General features: G+C 36.5%; 1 protein-coding gene across 2 annotated transcripts in view; it reads left to right on the forward strand.

Moving 5' to 3' along the window:
* The first annotated feature begins 2,699 nt into the window (after positions 1-2,699).
* The window catches only part of LOC122069031 (centromere protein O), a 35,988-nt gene continuing 15,101 nt past the window's right edge, over positions 2,700-23,586 (forward strand). Inside the window, exons 1-10 of one of the 2 annotated variants that reach the window (XM_042632968.1) lie at positions 2,700-2,967; positions 4,285-4,335; positions 5,840-5,888; positions 5,994-6,042; positions 6,928-6,998; positions 8,859-8,917; positions 9,137-9,235; positions 14,550-14,607; positions 18,132-18,268; positions 18,435-18,491. In XM_042632968.1, the coding sequence (XP_042488902.1) occupies positions 2,890-2,967; positions 4,285-4,335; positions 5,840-5,888; positions 5,994-6,042; positions 6,928-6,998; positions 8,859-8,917; positions 9,137-9,235; positions 14,550-14,607; positions 18,132-18,268; positions 18,435-18,491 (708 nt within the window). In that variant the 5' untranslated portion in view covers positions 2,700-2,889. The remainder of the gene's footprint in view (positions 2,968-4,284; positions 4,336-5,839; positions 5,889-5,993; positions 6,043-6,927; positions 6,999-8,858; positions 8,918-9,136; positions 9,236-14,549; positions 14,608-18,131; positions 18,269-18,434; positions 18,492-23,586) is intronic. The other variant, XM_042632966.1, reaches the window with a different exon arrangement.

A 23,586-nucleotide genomic window follows, 5' to 3' on the forward strand; every position in this document is an offset into this window, starting at 1 on the left:
TTTAGGCACTACTTTTTATATATTTAAAATTTCAGTAACATCTTAAAGATTTTCTGCATTTTTATTGTATATTTTCTTGTATTTGTTTAAAAATTCAAAAAAAAATATTTTACTTTTTCTAATGCATTTGACTTATAAAACATCAAATTGCATGAGTTTTCATACATTCTATTAATCTAAAATAAAATATTTCCAGGATTTTTTCATTTTGATTGTAGTTTTCTTTATTTTTTGTAGAACAATTATATTATTTTTCATTTGTATTTGATTTATAAAACTCAGACTTTATGAAGGTTTTTCTACCCAAACTAAATTGTATGAGTTGTTAAATTATCTGCTGATTAATTTAGTTTTATATTTTAAAATATTTTAAAAAACGTTAATCATAATTATACTTTTTTATTTTATCCATTATTTTACTGAAAATTATAAGTTTTTACCTTATCCCCTATCATTTTGATGGGTTTATTTATTTATTCATTATATTTTATTAAATTTTGTGCCCATCCAAACGTACATGGGAATTGATCCCATAAAAAGTGCCATTTTCCTCATTTATCGATATTGGCTAAGACCGAGATTGATACCATATGTGATATAGATCACTGAAATCCATGGTTCCTACTGGTGCAACATTGGAGATTTCTTCGCACTCTGAAGTAAGAATTCTTCCTTTATAAAATTGAAATAATTTCCCAGATCTATTAGACTAAAACAACAATTACATATATATAAAAAAAAAGCAATATGAGGATGTTTCTTGTGAGGGGAATGTGGCCCTTGCGTGTGTGCAAGAGCTAATGGGAGAGCATGTATAAGCATCATGCAGGGGGTCATTATCGCATTTTATGGGGAGCTGGCGGTTATCTTGCCCCCATTTGTCTAGGTGCAACCCTTACACTCCCCCCCACATAAACCATTTTTTCAAACAATAATTACAAAACAAGCATTTTTACAAGAAAAACGAGTGTAGAACATAGTCAACTTCTTATTTTAATTTATTTTACTACCTAAGTAGGCAATTTTTCCTATAAATTTTGAGGCATCCGATTTGCCATGATATGGAAGAACTAGGTTTTTTGGGCAACGTCTTTGTTTAAAAAACTATAACTTAGAAACAATTTTTCTTTCACTGGATTTTTGGAGTAATTATGTACTAACATAAGTTGTATGGTAAAACTGAAAAAAATTGTTTCAGCTACTGCATAAAAATATAAAGATGTATGAAATATCATATTAACAGAAACAAGTTTTCTTTTGTCTTTTACCAAATTACATAAAAATAATTTGCCTTATAAGTTTCTACCATGCCTTATAAGTTGCATTGGAGGTTGTGGTGATGTTGGCGACGGCGGAGGCAGTGGTGTGAAGGTGCCGATGCTAGTGGTGGCTATGACATTAGTAGTGGTGAGACCTGTCAGATCGAGAAGCCTTTCGATTTGTTTCATTTTAATCTGTTAAAATCGTGGACATTATTTTTAACATTTTTGAGCACAACTTTTTGGTGTTTCTCATGAGTGCTATAATAGGTGTTTATGCTTATCTCCTTGCTCTCATTGGTGGTGGTTTCCTTAGAAACAAAAAATCCATCCAAAATTTAAGTTGTTCTTTTGGAGACTGGCTCTTGAGGGATTCCTACAAAAGACTTATTGCATAAATGGGTGGACCTAGATCCGGTTTGTGATCTATGTCTCTGTGATTAGGAAAACATTCAATTTTTTTTCCTCAACTGTGAATTCTCAAGAAGAATTTGGGCTGCGAGACCTTTGGGTTTGCGTACTGAATATTTGCATTTTTCATCTTTTTCAAACTTAATAATGTATATTTTCCACTTTTATAAGATGAGGTTGGATGAGCTGGATCACTTTTTCAATATTTTCATTATTATTTCATTTGGATGCATAGAAATATGGTGACATTTGGTTCTTCTAAGCCTAATCCTCATTTCATTATAAATCAAGTTCAATTTTGGCTTAACAATGGAACTCGGGTGAGGCCACTACAGACCCAACCTGTAGTTGACTCGAAGCAAATTTTTGAACCAATTCCTTTCCCCACCCAAAATATATTTATTCCCTTCTTTAAAATTGTACTAGTTGTTTCAAATGTGTCATCTAAGAATCAAAATATATTAAGATGGGCAACTGCCATTTTTTCACAAAATAAATGCTTATTTATTTTTGCCACTTATGTGATGATAGGAGAGGATATTGCAGCGGTAGAGCAGGGAATTCTTTGTGGGTTAGAAGTCGCGACCAAGCGAGGGTGGGATTTACAAGAAATTTGGAGTGATGTGCAGGGTGACGATAAACTTATGGATCCTAACAATTTCTTGATGTTGCCATGATCCACTTTTGCTCTACTTATGGAACTAGATGATTTTTTGTTCAAACTTAACTTTTTTGTAAAAGATGTACAGGTCTACTCCATTTGCATAGTTAGGAATGTTGCCCAGAAGGCTTTAACCAAGGTTTAACCAAGAGGACCTTGATTCATAACAGTAATATTTTGACCAGTGATGTAGATAATATGTAATTTTTGTTTTTTTATTCCAATAAAAAAAAAAAAAGGGGAGGGGGGAAATGTATTTCTCTAGCTTCGTTCGTTAAAAAAAAAAGAAAAAAATAAAAATAAAAAAGGGGATTTGTTCCGTTTCTACCCAAAAAATACAATAAATACCATAATCGTTTATCGTTTTTTTGGAACGTTACCATACAAAACCTAACCTGTCCGTGCACGGAGATTTTGCCCCGTCGAGATTTTAGTCATTTAGATAACTTTTAAATTCGTCAATCTGTCTCCGTGGCGGAGTTAATGATTTTCAGGGTTTCAGGTTCCAGACTATGCTAGGGTTTCCTCTGTAAATATTGTCTTTCTCGGCAGAGAGATATGGACAGCGACATGGATGAGTCTTCCATGAAGAAGATCTCCAGAAAAAGACCAGTTCCTGGAGAATCTGTCCGCAAGGTTCGTTAATCCCTTCTCCTGTAAAAGCTTCACAATTCCAACAAAGCACAAATCCTAACTTCTCTATTCGTGAGACTTGAATGAAATCTCACGGTTTGAGTTGTATAATGCTCATGGAATGAAATTTCCTTTGTGGCCAAAGAATTAACATCTACTACTTGTTTTGTTGACAAATTTGAATTTTGAATTGCGAACAAAGATACTCGAATTCACATGACCTCTTGTTCATCGATGTTGAGAAATGAGATTGTCCCCGACGAACTGAAATAGATTTTACTATGAGAGTTGATTTTTAGTGTTGAATATCATTAAGTAAGAGCTTACATTTTTTTCTCTGCCATTCAGAAACCCTAAATTTCTAATTTGTACTCATTCTACCTATGTCTAATAAAAGGGAGAGGCATATAATTTATTTGAATGAGCTTTCTATATGAGATATTGATAATTTCAAGGGATGGCTCTCTCGTTAATATGTAAGCAATGCATGCTGGCTCGTTTCATGTAATTAGTCGTTCTTGTGGATGATTTTACGGTAACATCGCCTGTGGCATTAAACTTTCCTGCGTATGAGTGCCACGGGGATAGCATAGCAGTGGCAGAACTTTCTTCAAGTGGCTTTACAGTCTTCCAAATGTTTGGCTAATGGTTGGTTCTCAGTTTATGTCTGTTATTTATATGGCGTTTTAGATGGCATACATTGCGGAAGCACACCTCCGTTGGTTTTTTTTTTTTGTTGGGGGCGGGGGGGACAGAGATAGAGAGAGATTCACCTTTGATTGTTAGAATCTTGATTTGAGTTCAATGCATTTAATCTGAGTCACTTTGTCTGTTGATTCTGATTTACCTGCTTTGAGATAAGAACTCAACACTGAAGAATCAGAAAGCTATGCGGGATTGTGGGTTTTAAAGATTTAAATGTTGCTTGTTAATTTGTCACTTTTCTCTATTTTTCTTCCCACTCCTTGATCCGCTTACCTCGTTAGGAGGTTCTTGATCAGTAATCCCTGTTACTTGGTTCAATTAAGCTAATATATTTGTCCAGAAACATTAGAATTTCTAAAAGGCCAAACACTTTACTTGTGCTTTCATGCATCCTAGCCTATGCATAAGATTTCAGAGCAGATTGCTTGTATTCATTGCTTCATCTGAATATGAATAGTCTTAAATGTTGACACTTTGATGCTGTGGATTTAATCTGGCCGTCTCCTTTTGTTGTTGTTGTTGTTGTTTTTGTCATTGTTGTCTTCTGTTTCCAGTTTCTTTTTCCTAGAATGTCAGTTTCTCTTTGCTAAAATTGTAATGTATGTGATCCTACAGCAAGTGGAACTATTCAAGGGACGTCCATTTTCAGTAAAAGGAGGAGAAGTTGTAAGGGATTCTATACCCTCTTGAATTCTATTTGATAGATAAACTTGACTTATTTCATCTTAATTTTCTTTTTATAACAATAACAACAACAACAGCAACAACAACAAACTCATCCTTAACCCGACTTAATAGGGTCGGCTACATGGATCCTTGCAAAAACAAAAAAGTAAAAGTGAGAGAAGAGAAAAAAATGCACAACACCAGAAGTTAGGAAAATCCCAGCTAAATGGGGTCGGCTACATGGATCTTTACCCTGCAAACAGACCTAGACTATACATGTCATTCCTCACTATTTCTCCTATGGTCATTTTAGTCCTACCATTAGCTCTTTTAGCTCATTTAATTTGAATCAGATCACCCTCATTATTGAAGCATCCTTAGACTGCCCTTGAACATGGCTATACCAGCTCAAATGACTTTCTCAGAGCTTATCATTGATTGGGGCAACTCCCAAATCAGCTCTAGTATGTTCATTTCTTACTTTATCCTTTCGAGTTTTGCCACACATCCATCGTAACATCCTTATCTCTATTATACATAACTTATCTATATGACACTTCTTAATTGCCTAACATTCTGCCCCATACATTATAACCGGTCGTACAATAGTCCTATAGAATTTTCATTTAAGCTTTAAAGGAATACGTTCGTCATATAACACTCTGGTTGCACCTCTCCATTTCATCCATCCCACTTTAAATTAAGGGAATTTTTTTCCCATGCAGCTAATCTACCATTCACCCTCTCACAATGAGTTTTTGTATTAATTATTCTCTCCTATGTTGACCATGTGGGCCCCATGTAGATGAAACTGTTTCCTACACTGCCATTGGTGTGCCTCTTCCATAAATAAACGATGCTGATTTGCTGACTACCATATCAAATGGTGCATTTAACCTAAGAGATTTCATAGCAGGAGGATTTGAACCATTGAGTTGGAATCCCTGTATAGGAGTTACTAGAGCCGAAAAATGGTTCCATCTGGAGGTTTTACCCATAACGAATATTTATTTTTTAAAACCCTTTGCGTCAGTAGGTGGGTCTTGCAAAGAATCCCTTTGTTTGGTGGTTGTCTTGTACCGTCCAGTCTGGTTGATTTGTCTATGGAGAAGATCCCCCATGTGCGTCTCAATTCTCAAGGTGGAAGGATGAAGTTTCAGAAAGAGTTAAAATCTCAAATAGTCCATATTTATAAGTTGAGCTGCCAGAGTTTTCATTCAGAATTATTTTCATGAAACGTAATTGCTTTCAATTGTTTGTCACATCCTATACTGATAATGGCATGTAAACGTTTATTATTTGGAAGTAAAAAAGTTGGTGGACTTCTGTTCTGTTCTCTCTCTCTCTCTCCCCTTGGTGCTCACCATAGTTTGGTAGTACTTTCTTCGTTTCATTCTCATGATAAAATCTGTATGAAAGAAGCAACGTAAGTTTTAATTTTAATCTTTTATGTTGGACTCCACTCCCGCTGATGATCGTAACTTTGCTTCTTGTTGTGCTGTAGAACTTTATACAAGAGGAAGATATACGGTTGGAGAGTACACGGGCTAGATGTACATTGCCTCTGATTATTCTTTTGGTCTCTAATTTAAATGAAATTGTATTTTTCATTGAGGTTCTTTTTGAGACTTAAGAACTACCTTGTTTTTTCCTACCAGTGGCAAATGTCCTCAAAAGGCATGAAGAACTGAAGGAGCGTCTTTCTAGGTAGCCCTTTTCTGTGAAATTGCTAACACTCAAATTTGAATTAGTGGCTTTACAAGAAAATATTGTTTACCATTTGAAATTATTAATTACTTGTTTTGGGAATTCTGGTTACCCTAAGAGTGGTTCATCTTAATTCAGTACCAGCTATTGCCAATAAGCTTTCGATTGGCTAATAGATTTGTTATGTGCTTATTTGCAAACATGAAGAGGAAAGTTGAGTTTACATGTTTATCCATTGCTCTGTCTACGGTGGTTTGGAGTTACTTTTTGCACCATTTAAGTTTTCTGTAGCCAAATCCTAGAGATTCTTTGGGTCTTTGGTTTCATGGCCATCCATTTCTTTAGAGTAGGTGGATATTGGACTGTCTTCCCCGATCTGTTGGGGTCTTTGGATGGAGACATCGAAAAGAACTTGATAATAATTCCCATGAGGGACCACTGTTCATGTTAGATATGGGCCTTTGCTGTTGGACTTTCCTTAATACTTGAAGAATTTGAGTTTGGTTGTGGATTCCCCAAGCCAACACAGGCATTTGACAATTATCTAGAACCAAAAATTGTACTGGCATGATTGTGGAAAGTAGTGTCCACTATCTACGAACAAGGAAATAGCCTTTCCCACATGAATGTTCATCTTTATGTGTAGATGCAAAAAACATAAGTACATATAAGCAATCGATTGCAAATTTCACCAAAGAATCAATCTTTAACCATTCAGAGTTAGAATTCAGTATTTGAGTTTATTTTGGTATGTGTTGAAAACAACATACGTATGAGGGTCAGTTTCAGTGTGTGTTGGGTACACAATAGAAGAATAGATAGGGGCTCTTTGAATGAAGAAGTTTTACATGGCTTCTGACATGGAACTATTAATCATTTCCGCAGGGATTCTGACAAGATGATATTTGAGCGTTTACAGAAAGAATTTGAAGCTGCACGAGCTGCCCAAACTGAAGGTACCTTCAATGCTTACCTTGGTGCTTGGAATCTGTTGTGTGTGTAAATAGTGCTTCAAAGATATATATATATATATATATATATTTTGCACTTTTTTGCTTATTGTTTCATTACTGTTTTGATGCTTTTAGGCCTGATTTGGTATGATTTCTATATCAATTTCATGGGGTGATGGAAATTATTTGTTTTGTTTTTTGCACCTTATTTCTGTAAAATAGAACTTCTGAAATAGCTGAGGAGCTGTTTCAATTTTGAAATTGAAATTGATTTCACTCTTGCTCTTTAATGAGCACACGTTTAATTTGATGGTGCAAGGCAGTTATTTCATGTTAAAAATAAAACATCACCCGTCTTCTCCTCCTAATAGTCACACCCCCACCCCCACCTTCCTGGCCACCAGCCCCTCCACCCTTTCCCAAAGAAATATGGAGAATATATTCTCAGAAATTAAACTATCAAATGGATCACTTATTCTTGAAACATTTTTGATTCTTGCGAGACCAAAGCAATATCTATTTCTTGACAAAAAATATATTTGTTAACTATTTCATGAAATCAAGCCGAAATTGAAATAGAAATCATACCAAATCTGGCCTTACCTCACTGATGTTCCCTTTTTTTTTTTGTTTATTGGCTTGCTAATTCCTCAGTGGTGTCAACTTAATGAATCTGCCATGTTTAGTTCTTTCTCATTTCTCTTTCTTGCTTTAGTAACTCCTTTTTTGTTACAAGGCATATCCTTCCCAAGTCATGGTAGGTTTAACTAGTAACTCTAACCATGAGAGATCAGTCACAGGTGACACAAATATTCAACAAATCCTTGGAGGTCAACTAGACATCAGTTGGTACTATCTGCATGTAACATTTGAAGATCATGTGGTTCTCGTCCCACCCCCCTCTTTTTTCCCCTGACCGCAACAAATATATGATAAACTAAAAAATCGTTACGAGAGTTCTGCATTTTGAGTGGACCTGGAACAGTGTGAGGAGAAAAGAAACAGCAAAATAGCGAGTAGAAACAAGGGGAGAGAAAGACCCTTAAAGGATTAGAACTATAAATCCTATTGGATAAGATTAAATGTGGGTTTGATGAAAGAATTGATGTCACAACAATAGTTGTTTGAAGTGGTGGGGGATCATATGCCAAGTTGCCAACTTTATGGTGAGGTGGATGTTTTTAGGTCTGGTTAATGGGTTTATTACTACTTCACCCAATAAAAAAAGAAGGGTTTAGTACTAGACAAAGCGAAGTTTTGTCAGTCCACTTGAATTCGTACAACTGGATAATATTGGGGTTATTAATTTATGTTAATTTCGGAATGCGGCTTCTACCTAACTTAAGGGTTGAAATGAAAAAGCGAAACACTAATGTTAATTTTTGCCAAAATAAAAAAGAATAATTTACAATTGTGAAGTTTCTCCTGTTAAAAAAAATAAAAAAATAAAAAAAAAAGTCTGGGAAAATGGTTTCTGTGGGTGGAGTTACAGGGCAAAATGACTGCTGTGCCCCACATGAAATGCGATAATGACCCCCTGCCTGATGCTTCTGCACACTCTCCCATTGGTTCCTGAGCACGTGTAGGGGCCACACTCCCCCACAGGAAACACTTCCCCTAAAAATTTCTACCTTATGGGAAAAGGAACAAAAAATCTTAACAGAGGTTCATAGTAGCTGCAAGGGTACTTTCTGCAGATGCATTTATCAGATTAAGGTTCCACTGCTCCAGCTTTGTTTTATGCAACGGTAGATGTCTGTTATCTTTGTTCTTTTGGATTTTTATGTGGGTGCCTTTATTTATTTATTTTTTGGTATCTTTTGACCAAGTCATTGCATTCCTAAATACGGACTTATTTCACAGAGATCTGCTTGGATGGTGAACAATGGAATGATGGGCTCTTAGCCACAATTAGGGAGCGGGTATAGCGCTTTTCATTACCTTATATTTAATTTATTTATACCTTTCGTTAATTTTTTCCACCCAAACTTCAATGAATGTGATGGTTGATATAACAAGTTCGGGTGATTCTATTTTTTTTCTGAGTTGTAGCAATTAATTTTTTCTTCAGAAAATTATATATTTTTTATTATATTTTGATTGCACATTCATGTTATGTGGTAGTAAATCTGGTGTATCAGGTTCACATGGAGGCAGACAGAAAGGCTATGCCAGGGGAAACAAGCATGTTGTTAGATCCTCACTTTCATGGGAAAACTACTTATAGAGTTGGAACTAAGGTATTGACTTGTCTATGTGGTAGTGTTTTTTTTTTTTTTAATTCTTTTGGGTTTGTGCCTTTTTGTATATCTCAAAATTCTTAGATGCCGTAAGTGAATCAATGTGTACCATATAATCTGCCTTTAAATAGAGAAAATTTCTCTAGAATATAATCTGAATAAATATCTGGGGAGTGTTTACGCTTATAGATGGTTATCTAATTTCATTTGACTCGCCATTCACCTTGTTTCCTGACTGTATATCTCATTCCAGTAGAAGTGGGGGTCAGCAAATGACATAGGCGATGATCTAGCAAAGCAAGGAGTAGTGGACTTGAATAAAACTCAATTGTGATTTGGAATCCTGACATGTTTCAGAAACTCAAATTTGGTTAGGAGTCAAATATACTTAGCTTTGGACTTCAGCAATACGACTCCTGCCATGTGTCTGAACTTTGAAACTCAAACTTTATTAGGACTCAAAACACTTAGCTTTGGACTTAAGCAATACCCAATTGTGGTTTGGACTCCTAACATGTTTCTGAAACTCAAAAATTTATTAGGACTCAAAAGCTGAGCTTCCAGTTAATTTAGGACTCAAAAATAGAAATTCACTGAAAATAATAAAATCAGATTTGCTATAAATAGTACGTTGTTGAACTTCTTTTAATTTTAATACCAGTATTATGGTTTCTGTGAATGATTAATTTCCAGTAAGAGTTAAATTCGTGCTTAATAAAAATACTGAAATATAAGTTTAAACAGGGTTCTGGCTCTGCCTCTAGGGCTCTATAATATCTGATTTGGAAGTTGGTGAGAGTTTCCTATTTTGGTATCTTTTGTCAAATTTTTTGGATATGGGTCTTGTATCAGTGGGAAGACGTGGTGGGACACAGTAATTAACTTTGAAGAGGAGGGATGAATCTGGTATTTCATCAAAGGCAGGGTAATAATAGACACCACTTAAAGAGATGGGGCCTTTTAGTAATTATTATGAAATCAGGCGTTATATGCAAATTACCCAAATTCTTCCTTATTTCACAGACCAGCGGCACACGTAACCCGATTCAAGGTGCGAAATAACCCAAAATGAATCCAATCAACTTGAAATCCAAGGGTTAGGATTCTCACTGTTTAACCTGATTCAAGGTGAGAAATCTAACCCCAAGGCCTTACCTGCTGGAGTGGCTGTTGTTGTGAGAACTGACTGACAGCGCCTCATCTTACTTCTTCCGCCAGATCAAGTTTCAGAATATTTGTTCTACCTCTGCAGTTGGGTTTTGGGTCTGCAATTGGTTGCTTTCAAGAGGACCTTGGGTTAGGATTAAACTGCTAAGGTTTCAGCTCCATCGAATTCCTCTCTTAAGGAGTTCTTCCACTCGTAACCAGCTCTAGTCTCCACTGATTTCAGGATGTCTATAGTGTCTTCCTTGCTGGTTTGGTCTAGAGAGGTTGAAGACAACCTCTCCTCTTCCCCTTCCGTTTTTACTATATAATTTCTTTTAAGTTTATTGCCTTTTTGCCCTCCCTTCTACCTTTAGTCTCTTTCATCCTTATTTTTGTGTTACTTTCTAGTTTACCCCCACTCAATAATTCGAAACTCCTTTATTTCCTTTCTCCTTTACTTATAAAGTAAACCCTTGGGAAATCTGGTTAATTATCAGATTGCCACTCCCCCTATTCAACCGTTGTTATATTTACCAGAACTTCCATTTTTCTCTACTTCGGCTAATATACATTTAGGCGGGCCAATAGTGAACCCAAATAGGGTTTTCAACCCTGAGTTCGCATTAGTTACCCTAGGGGAAACAGCAATGAAAAAGGAAAAATTACAAGATTCTTACCAAACCGATACTAATACCATAAGGCTTAATTTCTATAACATCATGAATGAAGTTGTTTGCAGCCTTTATATATAGTGTTATAGACTACCTTCCCTAAAATGATACCAAACTTAAACTCTAAGAAAGAATCTTAAAATAACTATCAATATGATTCTCTTTACTAATAAAGGCACCTTATACATACAATATAGCAACTCCATGAGTTCTCAACCCCTTTTTTAATCAAGTAAGATTGCTAATAATAGAAATATACTTAAAGTAGAACTTTGAATATAATTAGTCTAAAATAGAATCCCATCATAGATCAGCAGCCCATCATTAAAGTGATATCATTCTTTCGATACATACAACGTGGTATTGCAACATTGTAGTCTTGTTGGTTAGGTAACTCGATACCCTATCAAACAACACAAGTATCATGCATATTAGAGAAGTATGTAACGTCCAAAAGTATTCCTGAAGAATAGGGATGGAAATAATCAAATTTCCCATAATATGATACTCCCAAGCACCAAGACATCAATTTCCCATGGTTGGAAAAAACTCGTTGAAGCCCTTCTTCAGCACCAGCTGTTGTGTACTCTGATCCAATGAAGATTCCAAGCTTGCCACGAACAATCGGATTAGCGAGGGTAGTTCTTTCACAAAGCAAGGTCAAGGAAGCACAAACTCTACCAGCTGATCTTCAATGGAATTTTATGTTTGCAACTCTTGTCTCTTTAGGAATTTCAAACATGGATGCATCTCCATTTTTAGAGTGTTGCTCTTCAATTGAAGGAACTGGATCTTCGACAGGGTCAGTCGGTTTTTGAATAATTCTTTCTTCAGAGCTTCCTCTGGCTTGCCATCTGGAACTTCTTCTTCCTTTTCACAAATTGAATCTAGTGCTGATGGAGGAAATGAATTTTCATATGCTGGTTCCTTTTAATAGAATATTTTTCTCTTCCTCTTTCTCTATGTCTAAGGGCTTAGAAGGAAAAATATATGATGTAAGACTAACTACCAAAGGGTAATCAGTCCCAATAGGATAAATCACAAGCTCCAACAAAGAATCAGAACAGGTTCAGGTTCAACAGATAGGACAGATCTGAAATTAGACTCAAAACTAGGTCAAAGAAGCCTCAACTAAGAACTCATAATCAAGGCTCAGGAGAGCCTGTAAGCCTTGATGTAGATCGAGCTTGTGAGAGAAGGGGCCTGCTGGTTCCTTTGAACCAGGTCCAATGTTGGACCATCCAGCCCCCACCTAGGGCCCATTGAGCCAGCCCAAACCAGAGAAAATACTGTTCACGTGAACAGTAACCCCTACAGATTTGATCTTGTGAAGATCTTCTAGAAGCAGCTACCTGTCTCTCATTATTGAAGAAAGAAGCCTCAAAGGGAGGAGTCCAGCAACCATCAAATTGGGCAAGGAGATAGGATTTGTTTTAATTGCTTTAATTGAGTCCTACTCCAACAAGGATTTGTTTTAATTGCTTTATTTGGGTCCTACTCCATGTTGGAGTCTTAGGTTCATTTTGGAAAGTCTCATTTAGAGTTAAGACTATGTTTTTAAGTTGTTTTTGTTGGACAAAATAATTAATAGTTAGTAGCTTAAGTCCTAAGTTAAGTAGGATTTCTATTATGTGTTGTCCTAAATTAAGTAGGCTTTCTATTTTAAATTGGAGTCATAAACTTCTATAAAAGAGGCATTGCTGTAGCTTTGAGACACAAGTTGCATAGATGAAAATTGAGTGTGAACTCTTGGCTGAGAGTGCTGTTATTTGGGAGGGTGAGGTGTCTAAAATAGAGGGGTGAGATATACCCAACCCAACCACTTCTCTCCTTCCAACCCTCCATTCGATTTTCACAAGACCAAATCTGCAGGGGTTACTGTTCACGTGAAAAGTATTTTCCCTGGTTTGGGCTGGCTGGTCCAACTGATGCAGTTGCACGATGGACTTAGGAAAGAAATATCTTTTGATTTGATTTTCTATTGTTTTAGATATAATTTCTTTTTAAATTAGCTAGCTTCTAATTTTAGAATAGTTTCGATTTTCAAGTAGTTTCCATTAATTGTTTGATTTTTCCCTTATATTAGTCATGTAATAGAGAAGAACTTAGTTAGATTTGCAATTTTGATTTGAAATTGGATGTTTACTTGGCTAAAGCTTTGGCTGCCGTGACTCTCTCTTTTCTTATTTTGTTCTTCTTCTTCTCCTCTTCCCTGCGATCTCCTTTTCTCCTTTCTTCTCTTTCTATTTTCTTCTTCTACTTTTCTCTTCCTTTTCTGGTTTGTATTCTTTTCTCTGTTTCTGGGCGGTGGTTGCAGTCCCAAACAAAGGGATCGATCTCCCTCATTCTTGATCTGCTTGGACTGAGATTTTGGTGGAGGGTTCTCCTTCCCTAGGCGACCCTAGCCCTAGAATCTCGTCTCCAGAGGGTCATTCTATCAAGAGGTTTGAGACCAAGTTCAGATCTGGTTCCCTATTACCGCCAGATCTGAGTTGCAGGGACAATACAGCTCCTCTTACTTCTTGTTTGAAGTGTTTATTTGTCGGAGTCAAGAGACCTTAAGGCTGGCAGCCTTCGTTTCGAAGTTCAGGTCAAACCAAGCTCTATCAAAGGAGTCCGATCGATCGGAGTTTTTTTTTCTGTTCCGCTGGTTTCTAGTTCTCACGATAAGAAGAAGAAGAAACAGGTTTTATTTTTTTTTTCTTTTCTTTTGTTTTAAAAGGGTTTATTCCTTGTTATTACATGAAAGCCCCTGTCTTGAAATTGTGTTCTATTATTCCCCCCCTCACTTTAGCAATTACACATTACCCCTCCTCTTCTACTTTTATATTTCAGTTTGACCCTACTATTTATTTTCCTCTCTTTTAAGCTCTTAAAATTGTTTCTGAAATTACAAGAATACCCCTCAACCATTACATTGAGCTTCTTAGTCATTCTGATGGGGCCTAAGTGATCCAATCCCTGATTTTGGGAATCCGGATCCGCATCACCAACATTGGACCTGGTTCAAAGGAACCAGCAGGCCCCTTCTCTTACAAGCTCGATCTACATCACGGTTACATAGGGAATTTTTTGGTGGAATTTCTACTGATTATGGCTCTTGTTGTTTTGTCAAATGTGACCCTTAATCTGATTCAGCATGCATGGCTTCGTCCCTGTGGAGGCTCCATTAAGCTGAATGTGGATAGTAGCTCCTTATGAGATCTGGGTCCTGTGAGTGCATCTGGGAACCATGAGGGAATTTTGAGGTAGTTATTAGCTGGCTTCATATTCAGACTTGTGGGCTTTGGAAACACTTGCTCGATTAAGGCACGAATTCTCTGTTATATGCGCAAGTTTTTCATTAATGTTGGCTAACTTCGGCCACCTTCTATTGTTGTTGTTGTTGCTGGTACTATTTCCTTGTACTGCTACCTTCTTATTTAGTAATGAAATTTTATTTGTTGCATATCAGGGGAAAAAATTGTTACTTATGGCTGTTAACCTTGTTTGGGCAGCTAATCTGTTGTTTGGAGGGTGCAAGGATTGGCATACAGTACGAGACATATTTTGCTGGTAATTTTAAAAAATTTCAGTTGTGGTTAGCTAGAGCTAGAAATGGTTTATCAGTTAGTTTATTATATGACCAAGTTTATAAAAGCAATTTTATATATATTACTCTTTTTTTTGGGGGGGGGGGGGGTTGAGGGGAGGGTATCGAAAACAAGTTTAGATGACTGTTTTATATAATTGCATGTATATGAAAATATGATTTATGGAATCTAGGGCTAAGGGTGTCAATTTAGAGCTGAAACCGAAAACTGAAATCAAGATTGGCTATTTAACCTAACCGAACTGAAAAAATGGTTCAATTTTGGTTCAAATATATAGAATATTTTCTCGGTTCGGTTCAGTTTTGGTTCCAAGGCTGAAACTGTTTGTTTGAACTGAACCAAGCCAAATAAAATCTGATTTCCTTTATAATGTTTTAAAACAATGTGATGATAAATTTTGTTCTTTTTTAACGTTTGGAAAAGTTTGGTGGATTATAGCCCTAATAAACAAGGTTTTTTTTGTTGGTGAAGATGTTAAAAGTTAGTTCAAACACCAAAGCTAGGGCTCAAACCGGATCAAAACAAACAGTGAACCGAATAGAAAATGAACCAAAACTGAACCGTGCCGGTTCAATTCTAGTTTGGAAAAGAGGTTCCTATTCGGTTGGTTTCCACATGTTGTATCTTGAACCAAACCAAAACCGATCTGAAAACCGAAACTGAAGCAATTGGCACACTTATCTAGGGCATCTCATTCCTAACAGTCTGAGACCGGTGTTTCCCAAAAGAGAAGGAAAGATCAAACTAGTAAGTACTAAATTGCTTCATTTCTACTCAATTTTTCCCATTGGGACGGAACCATAGTTTGAGTCTTTAAGAATTCGGTTTAGTTCTTGGTCAAAACAGAAATATTTTGGATTTCAGTTGAATTTTGACTGAACTCTGGTATATTTTGGATGCACATTTCAGTTGACCATTTAGGTGGTCAAATGGCTATATTTTTAGCCTACACTTCAGGGAAACCCTAATTAAGCATCTCTAAATAGCACATGACATTCAATAAAGCAATGAAATATGTATGAAGAAATTCCCTTTTTTTGGGTGAATAAATAATTCAATATCAAAAAGGAGAAGAAAAGGGGGAGGGAATATACAAGGTCCCTAAGGGCAAAAAACAAAAATAGAGGATGCAACCCTAGAGGGCAGGGGAAGGTGGAAGCAAAATGGACAAAGGCAGTCCCCAGGAGACAACAATAAGCTTGTTCCTTATGGAATCAACAACAGAATATGAGTGATCAAAGAAAGTTTGGAGGAGACATCAAAGTAGATGTCATTCCAAATCTTATCAAAGGATTTGGAGTTGGAAGTCCATCTACGAAGATTGCGCTCCATCCAAATGTGGTTGATGGCAGCTCTAAAGGTGAGCTTCCTAGCAATGTCATAGATAGATTTACATGCGAAAGTCATATCTATCCAAATACACTCTCTCAGAAGGGGGAGGGGCCTTCTTCTAGTTGGCCAGCATTTGATGAGGACACGCTTCCAGATGGAGGAAGAGAAAGGGCACTCAAAGAAAATCCATTTAGTAGATCACAATTTATATTGAGTGTTATCTAGACACTTAACCCCTAGGCCTATGTCACTACAAATACACCTCTTGATACCCCTATGCCTATATGTCAGTATTACAGAGTTTTGGGTAGTCTCAAAGCCTTTATAGGATTGTTGCTGCAGTTGCTGGAACAGTTCCTCCGATTGTATCACAAAAGACGGTCATGGCCTACCTGATGAAATGCTTGAAGTCTAACGCAACAGCTTGATAAGTGTCATTGTCAACATACTCTAGGTAACCCAACCTAGGATATAAATCACCAGGCCAGGAAGATGATGCAAATGTGGACCCACCATAGCTGCTTGGTGGACTGGGCTGATGTAATTGCTACTTGCTAGGGGGATGGGTATGAAAAATCCTCTCCACAAAAGATGACCCATTCTGTGACTGACCATCATATGAAGTGGGGAATGAAGAACTGGTCATACCCACCATAACCACCAGAATCGGCACAGGAGCCATCTAGGGCAAATGAGGGTGTCTGCCCATACCCACCATATCCATTACTCTCCTCTAGACTCAGGCCTCAGTGTGCTAGACAAGCTCGTTGGATGATGTCCTCCCACACAAGAGACATCTAGCCGCAATGAAGTGATATGTTGCTATATACATCTGCGTCTCCTCTGATATGTCCTAAATCCCTGGATGATGTCCTCATCACCTATTACCTGCAGTATTCATTTTTTTAAACCTTTCTGCGCCAATGAACCTCGTTGCTGGTGTTAATAAGTAGGCATTCACATTGGCCTTGATGGAAGATGTGACATATTTCTTCAAAATAAGCCTCATAGTTGTGCACAGTAAACATATATATTGTTCCGATGATGATCTTCTCTTGTGATATTTTGTTCTATTTTTATTACAAGTAACGATGAGATTTTTTATTAAATAAAAGAGAGGAGTGCAATGCCAAAATAATCATATCCACCTGAGTCTCCCCATACTCTCTAGCAAGATGATCCATCATGCCATTAGCTGATCTTGGCTTCCATTTGAACGATCAGTTGAATTGAGATGCAAAAACTTTATTTGTTTTCATGATGTTGAAAAACCTCCATGATTGATCCTCGGATGAAGTGATCCAAGGAATAACAGTTATCAAAAGCCCTCCACCTAAACAAACATTAGTAAAACCCTCTCTCATTGCAAAGTCAAAGTCATGGAAAATGATAGCAGTTACTGCTCTTGTAGAATTCCCGTCTCACTGGACCTGAGTATATTCTTTCTATTGATCCGAAGTTGACCTGGTAACTCCTCCAACCACTGAAGGTCCAGGGTCTCACAAGGAACACTCATTAAAGTTAAGCTTTACCATCCCAATGGCTTGGAGCATCCATCTCACTTCCTGCCTGACCTTTCCTCAAGAAACATGATGTTTTCCTTATTTTGAGCAGTCTTCTTACTCAAGAAAAACAAGTTCCATGTTGAAGAAAGAGGAACTCACGGTATTTTTAATAGTGCCATTATGTCTTCCGAGGGTGGACCTCAGTGCAACGGTAAGGTTACTCCATTGCGACCTAGTGGTCGTGGGTTTGAGTCGGGAAACAGCCTCTCCGCGAAGCGGTGGTAAGGCTGCATACTTTATGACTCTTCCCAGACCCCGCAGTGGTGGAGCCTCGGTGCTGGGTATGCACTTTTTTTTTTTTTTTTTTTTTTTTTTATTGTCTTCTAAAATACTCTGTGCTCTGCTTCTGCTTGGTCCACTCCTTTTACCCTGAAGGCTAACCATTTATTTACACCACGAAACAATTGTTATGTGATTTTTTTTGGTTTCTGAGATTGTGGTTAATGGCCCAGTGTCTTTCAACTGGTTAATCCCCAACACTGTGGAATAACTGTATAAATTGACCAATGATTTATCCCTTCTTCAGATGGGTTCAAGGATACTGTGGAATTACTGTATAGCTTGATTAATTAGTTTTCTATTTTTGCAGGAGAGCCTTGTGAGTTATACCATTGTGTGCTTGAAAGCAAGTCTTTTCTTGAAAAGATGACTGTCATTGAGCACACAGTACCTTTCTTCCTACCAATACGAGAAGCAGAAAATGATCTTCTCTCTTCCAATGCGATGGTAAGGTTGGTTGCTCACATTTGTTGTAGTACTGCTTCCTGTCCCTGCCCCCCCCCCCCCTCTCTTGCGGGGAAAAGAAAACCCTGTTTCCATAAGCTTCTTAATATAGATATTTGTTACATTCCTTTAAATCTTATTCAGCTGATCCTGAATGAGTTGCTTTCAGAAATTCATTGATTACGTTGGAGAACTTTTGCAGGCTTATGTGGACAGGCGGGAACAGGTATACTGTTATTAATAACGCTTTTAAAAGTTGGATTAGTTTTGTATATATATATATATATATCTCTTTCAGGAAAATTGCTGAAGTTTATGATTGTCGATCTGAATGTCAGTGAATAGAATTACGAGGATATGTAAAGTATGTGGGGCATTTTATTTGCCATCCTTATCTAGGATATCCTTCATAGAAACTCAATGATTTAGAGCATTTGGCAAATCTTCAATGATACGTTTAGATAGTACACGAAGCAAGGTCTTGTGGGAGCATCCTGCAATCATTGTTTGTGAATACCAATTACATCTTTGTGGATTGTCTTCTTGTATCTTTGCCAAGACAATGGCTATTGGGTTCGTTTTTAGTGTAATGAAGTAGTTGATCATGCTAAACCAGAATAATGAGAAATACCATTCCAATTCGGTATAAATATCATCATTTAGTCTTCTATTATATTATACTTTTTTGAACTTGTCCTTGGAAGCACATACCACAATTTTTTTGGGGTCTGTCTCAAGCAAGGTTCAAGATTTTGCTTTCGACCTTGGGAAATATATCTATCCATCTATATCTATAATCTATATATATATATATACTAGTTATGACGCACATGCAGATGCACGTGTGTGTGTGTGTGTTTATCTATATTGCACGTAGTCATCTATCTAAATGTTCTCATTGATTTGTGAGTAATCTTAGTATTAATGCATTAAAGGAGGAAGAGAAGGCTGAATATGATGTGATTGAGGTGGTGAAGGACTTGAAGACCCTGTAAAAGGATTATGCCCCTAGATGGTGCCATGATGGAACTGAATTCATGTCTTAACTCTTTATAGTTGACAAACTTTTGATTGATTCTGGTGATGAGAAGTTATGATTATTTGCTCGCAGTGGTATACAATGAGAAAATTCTTACCAGAAAAAAAAAAAGGCATACAGTGAGAAAATTTAAAAAATAAATAATAAATTGAAGTGCATTCGCTATGATTGCTTGATTAGTATATATGATCAGATGGGATTCTTCATTCTCAGAAAATCTTAAAATAATTGATAGAAAACTCATTCTGGAATTCAAGTATAGGGCATTGGCTCACTGTGATAGCTGGATGTTGAAAGAGCTTCTTGAATGGTTTCATTCTTTGACATTCAAGCATATGGGCATTTGCTCTCTGTTTATGGCTCACTGGGATCTCTGGATGTCGAAAGAGCTTCCCGAATGGTTCCTACCTAAAGGTGTTCTAGTAAGGTCTCTAGAAACTTGACCTAGAGTGCTAAACAAAAAAAAAAAAAAAAAAGGATTTATAGGATTACATGGTGACAGTTTAGTGTAGGAGGGCAGGTTCTCTAGTGTTTTATGAGGTGTAGCTGAGTAGTGTGCTATTTTTCTTTACTTCATGACAGATTGTTCTCCTAGAATTGGAAAGGTTTTTTTTTGGCTTGTAGAGCTAACTGATTTGGTTGTTTAGGAATTTAAAAGTATGGTGAATGCTTGTATATGGGGATGATAACAAATATAATTTAGTGTTTAGGGATAGAATGATCTTTACTATAGAGAGAAAAAGAGAACATGAAAGAAACTTAGAATCCACCTAAAGTGTGAAAAAATCGATTATTACTCCATGGATCTACATAGCTAAAAGAGATTGATCTACGACACAAAATTCATTAAATTGTGTAGGACATGTTATTATAGTTCCTTAATGTATAACTTACTTGCTACAAAGACTTGGGTAACACCAGTCCTGTTACAGCTCGCACAACCTAGTAAGACTGATCATTCAGTCTCTCTTAAGACACTATTGACTGAATCCCACATTTAGCAAGAACCTGGTTGGTTTAGCATTGTGAACTCAGTGGGTTTCTTGTGGGTATTGAATCCCCATCGACACTGATTAAAATTGAACCCAAAAGGCCAAAACCATTAAAATGTGATAAATGGTTTCTCATCATGGCTTTGCAGCACAATAATTCAGAAAGAAGACCAACCATGTCCCTATGGCTGCCAGAATACCCATTTATATAACCTTAAAAGACACTCAAAAACCAATTTTTCTTGAGGAAATCCAAATTAGTAAATCTTCCTTATAAAGAATTCCCAAATCCAATAGGAATTCAAAAAATATAATAAACCACTGAAGCTTACGAAAGAGAAGGTTTCCAAATATGAGAACAATCTAAAAACACGTCGGTTTGGAATTCAAGCCATCATTACAATGTTGGCTGGAATCATCCATTAAAATGAATAGGATTTTTTTTTTTTGCTCGGAATAAGATATATTACAACAACAATGATGAAGATAACCACAGTGGAACTCATTATGATGATGCTTGGTGAGGTGTTCCATGGTGGCTACTTAGCAATGAAAAGACCATATTTGAAGAACCAAGCAACAATCACTCCCATAAACTTTAAAGATTTACATGGTAATCCAAATGAAACCGTACAATATATTTGAGCATATATATATATATATATAGTTCCATATGATTGAATGATACAAACAATCTTCTTTATTACCTCTATTTTATGAACAAGATTAACAATTCTCAACCTTTAGATTCTTGAGGGTACCTATCTTCATAAGGGACACAGAAACCCAACTAATTTTTCAGCACCCTGAATAAGAATATAAAGAAGGGCAATAAAATCTGGTCTTGAACAAAGTTATCTGAACTGAGAGCAGTGATACCTATTTCATGATCTGATCCCAAGGTAACAGAAGCTTCCCAGGTAGATGATAATGGAACCACAGGAAGATGCAATAACATGGATGGAAAGCCTGCCTGATCTGAATGACCTCATATTTAGTGAACTGAAAATAGAAAGGTGTTAAGATCAAATCTCAAATATTGAGTTATTATTATTTTTTTCTTATGCTTACTAAGCGATGACAAAAAATTAACATAAATAACTGTTACCAACTACCAAGTCAAAGAAAACTAAAATTTGAATGAATGGGTAGACAAGCTACAGCAGTAACACTCATATTTATACTCATCAGATGCTTATGGCTTTATCTTCCATAGCAACTAATATGAAACAAAAAATAAAGTCTTGATGTACTAAAAAAAATTATTTAATTGAAAACAACCCAAAATTCAGAAGAAAACTTACATGTAATTAAGAAACATATTTTATACCAGTGATATAGCTAGTTTTCTGGTTCTTCTCTCCACTTTGGTTTGAATTCTAGATTGCTCTTCTTCTATTTCTTGGGTTTCCTGAAAGAGAAGGGAAAGAAAAGAGAGACAATGGGATCAGAGAAAGGGAGGGATGATCTGCAGTCTGCAAGAAAAGAAAAGAAAAAGAATATAAGAGGAGAGAGGCTTAGTAACTAATTAGGTACTATTGTGCAGGCGGGTTTGCAAAGGAAGAAGGGAGAGGGATGGAAGTCTGCAAGATGACGTATTTTCTTTTACACTGTTGTTAGAAAAAGAAAAGGTTTGGGTAAGGAGGGACTGAAGGTTTGGTTGGAAGAGATGACCTGTTTTCTTCCTCATTCAGAAAAAGAAAGTGGGAGGGAGAGGAAGAGTTTGAGAAGAAAAAGAAAAATGGAGGGGAGGAGTTTAAGAAGAAAAAATAATTGGAAGGGAGAGACAGACAAAGGCTATAGAAGTTAAAGGTAAGTAGGAGGGAGAGAAAGAGTTTGAGATGGAAGGAAGAGATGGATTATATGAAACACGTTTTCATTATTGAAAATTGAAGCTGATATGGTGATCTGGTTTTGAACAGTTTTAGTTACCATAGGAAAACTGTTTTGGATAGATTTCAGTTACAATATATGGAAATCTGGTTGGTCCCAGCTCTAGTGTGAATGTGTGATTACTGATCTGTCTGACCAATAAGGCCAACTGAAATAACTGTTTGGATTGGGATTGGAAATAATCGAAAAACTCAATACATTCAATATAAGTTTTTTTCTAAATTCTCTCTTTGGAACTCAGTCTTTGATTCTATTATTATTGGTGGGAAGAGTTTGAGAGAAAGGAGGAAAGTGAAAAAAGTGGGGGGAGTTTGAGTGAAAGAAGGAAAGTAGAGAAAATTATTTGAATATAAAAATAGAGATAATTAAAAGGATAGCATTAATTAAAGATAAATAAAAGGGTACCAATAATTATAAAATAAGAGGAAGAGAGAAGGATAAAAAGAAAGGATAAAGTAGTCAATTAAATGATTTGCCACTTCGTGCTTTTATATAATAGAAGATGCCATTAGTTTGCAGAGATTCATTCACCAATGGGGTTCACCAATTGATGGTACTTTACAAGCTACAATAATGTTGTGAACTTTCACGCTGAAATTAAAAAAATGGGTGCAGCTCGTTGGATTAGCAATGGGTGCAGGTGCTTGTTTGAAATTAGAAAGAAGATGGAGAGCAACTTAATCAGTGTAGCAAGCAAGCATAAAGGAATCAATGAATTATGATGGCAATGAAAAAGTTGGATCAAAGATACCCAGCTCGTGCATGCCAAAGTCCAAAATCATATCATGCCATATCATAGATGAAAGAAGAACCCGCCTTTAACCCAACTTGCTAGCTAGCTAGGAGAGTAAAGTATTGGGTGATTGATCCCTTGCCTGCCGTCTTCATTCATACTTGGCAACATCACTGTCGAGAGTCGAGACAGATTCTAAAGAGGCAGCACACATCAATTAAAAGACAAAACCTGGTATTCATCAATTTTGGAGACCGGCAATTGGAAGGTTATTGAGGGAGATTGTGCGTGGGAGAGTTTGGGAGAGAGAAGGAATTCATGTTCCTAAAGTCTTTCTTCTCAACTCTATCTTTGACTCTATTATTGGAAAGAGGGCGGAGTTTGAGAGAAAGAAGGAGATTAGAGAAAATTATTGGAATATAATAAATAGAAGGGTACCAATAATATTAAATTTATAAAAGAATATATAAATAAAAGGAAGGGGTACAGTAGTCAAGTGAAAGATTTGCCACTTCGGGCTTTTATATAGTATGATATGTATATAAAATTTTGGCTGGCCTTAAAACTTTGAAAACTTGTTTTCATTTAAACCCTCTTATCTAAACAATTTGTAATCATAACACCATATTTTTTCACGGTGTCCAGGTGAACCAAGGCATTTGAG

The sequence above is a fragment of the Macadamia integrifolia genome, chromosome 2 (assembly GCF_013358625.1).
Source record: "Macadamia integrifolia cultivar HAES 741 chromosome 2, SCU_Mint_v3, whole genome shotgun sequence".
Lineage (NCBI taxonomy): Eukaryota > Viridiplantae > Streptophyta > Magnoliopsida > Proteales > Proteaceae > Macadamia > Macadamia integrifolia.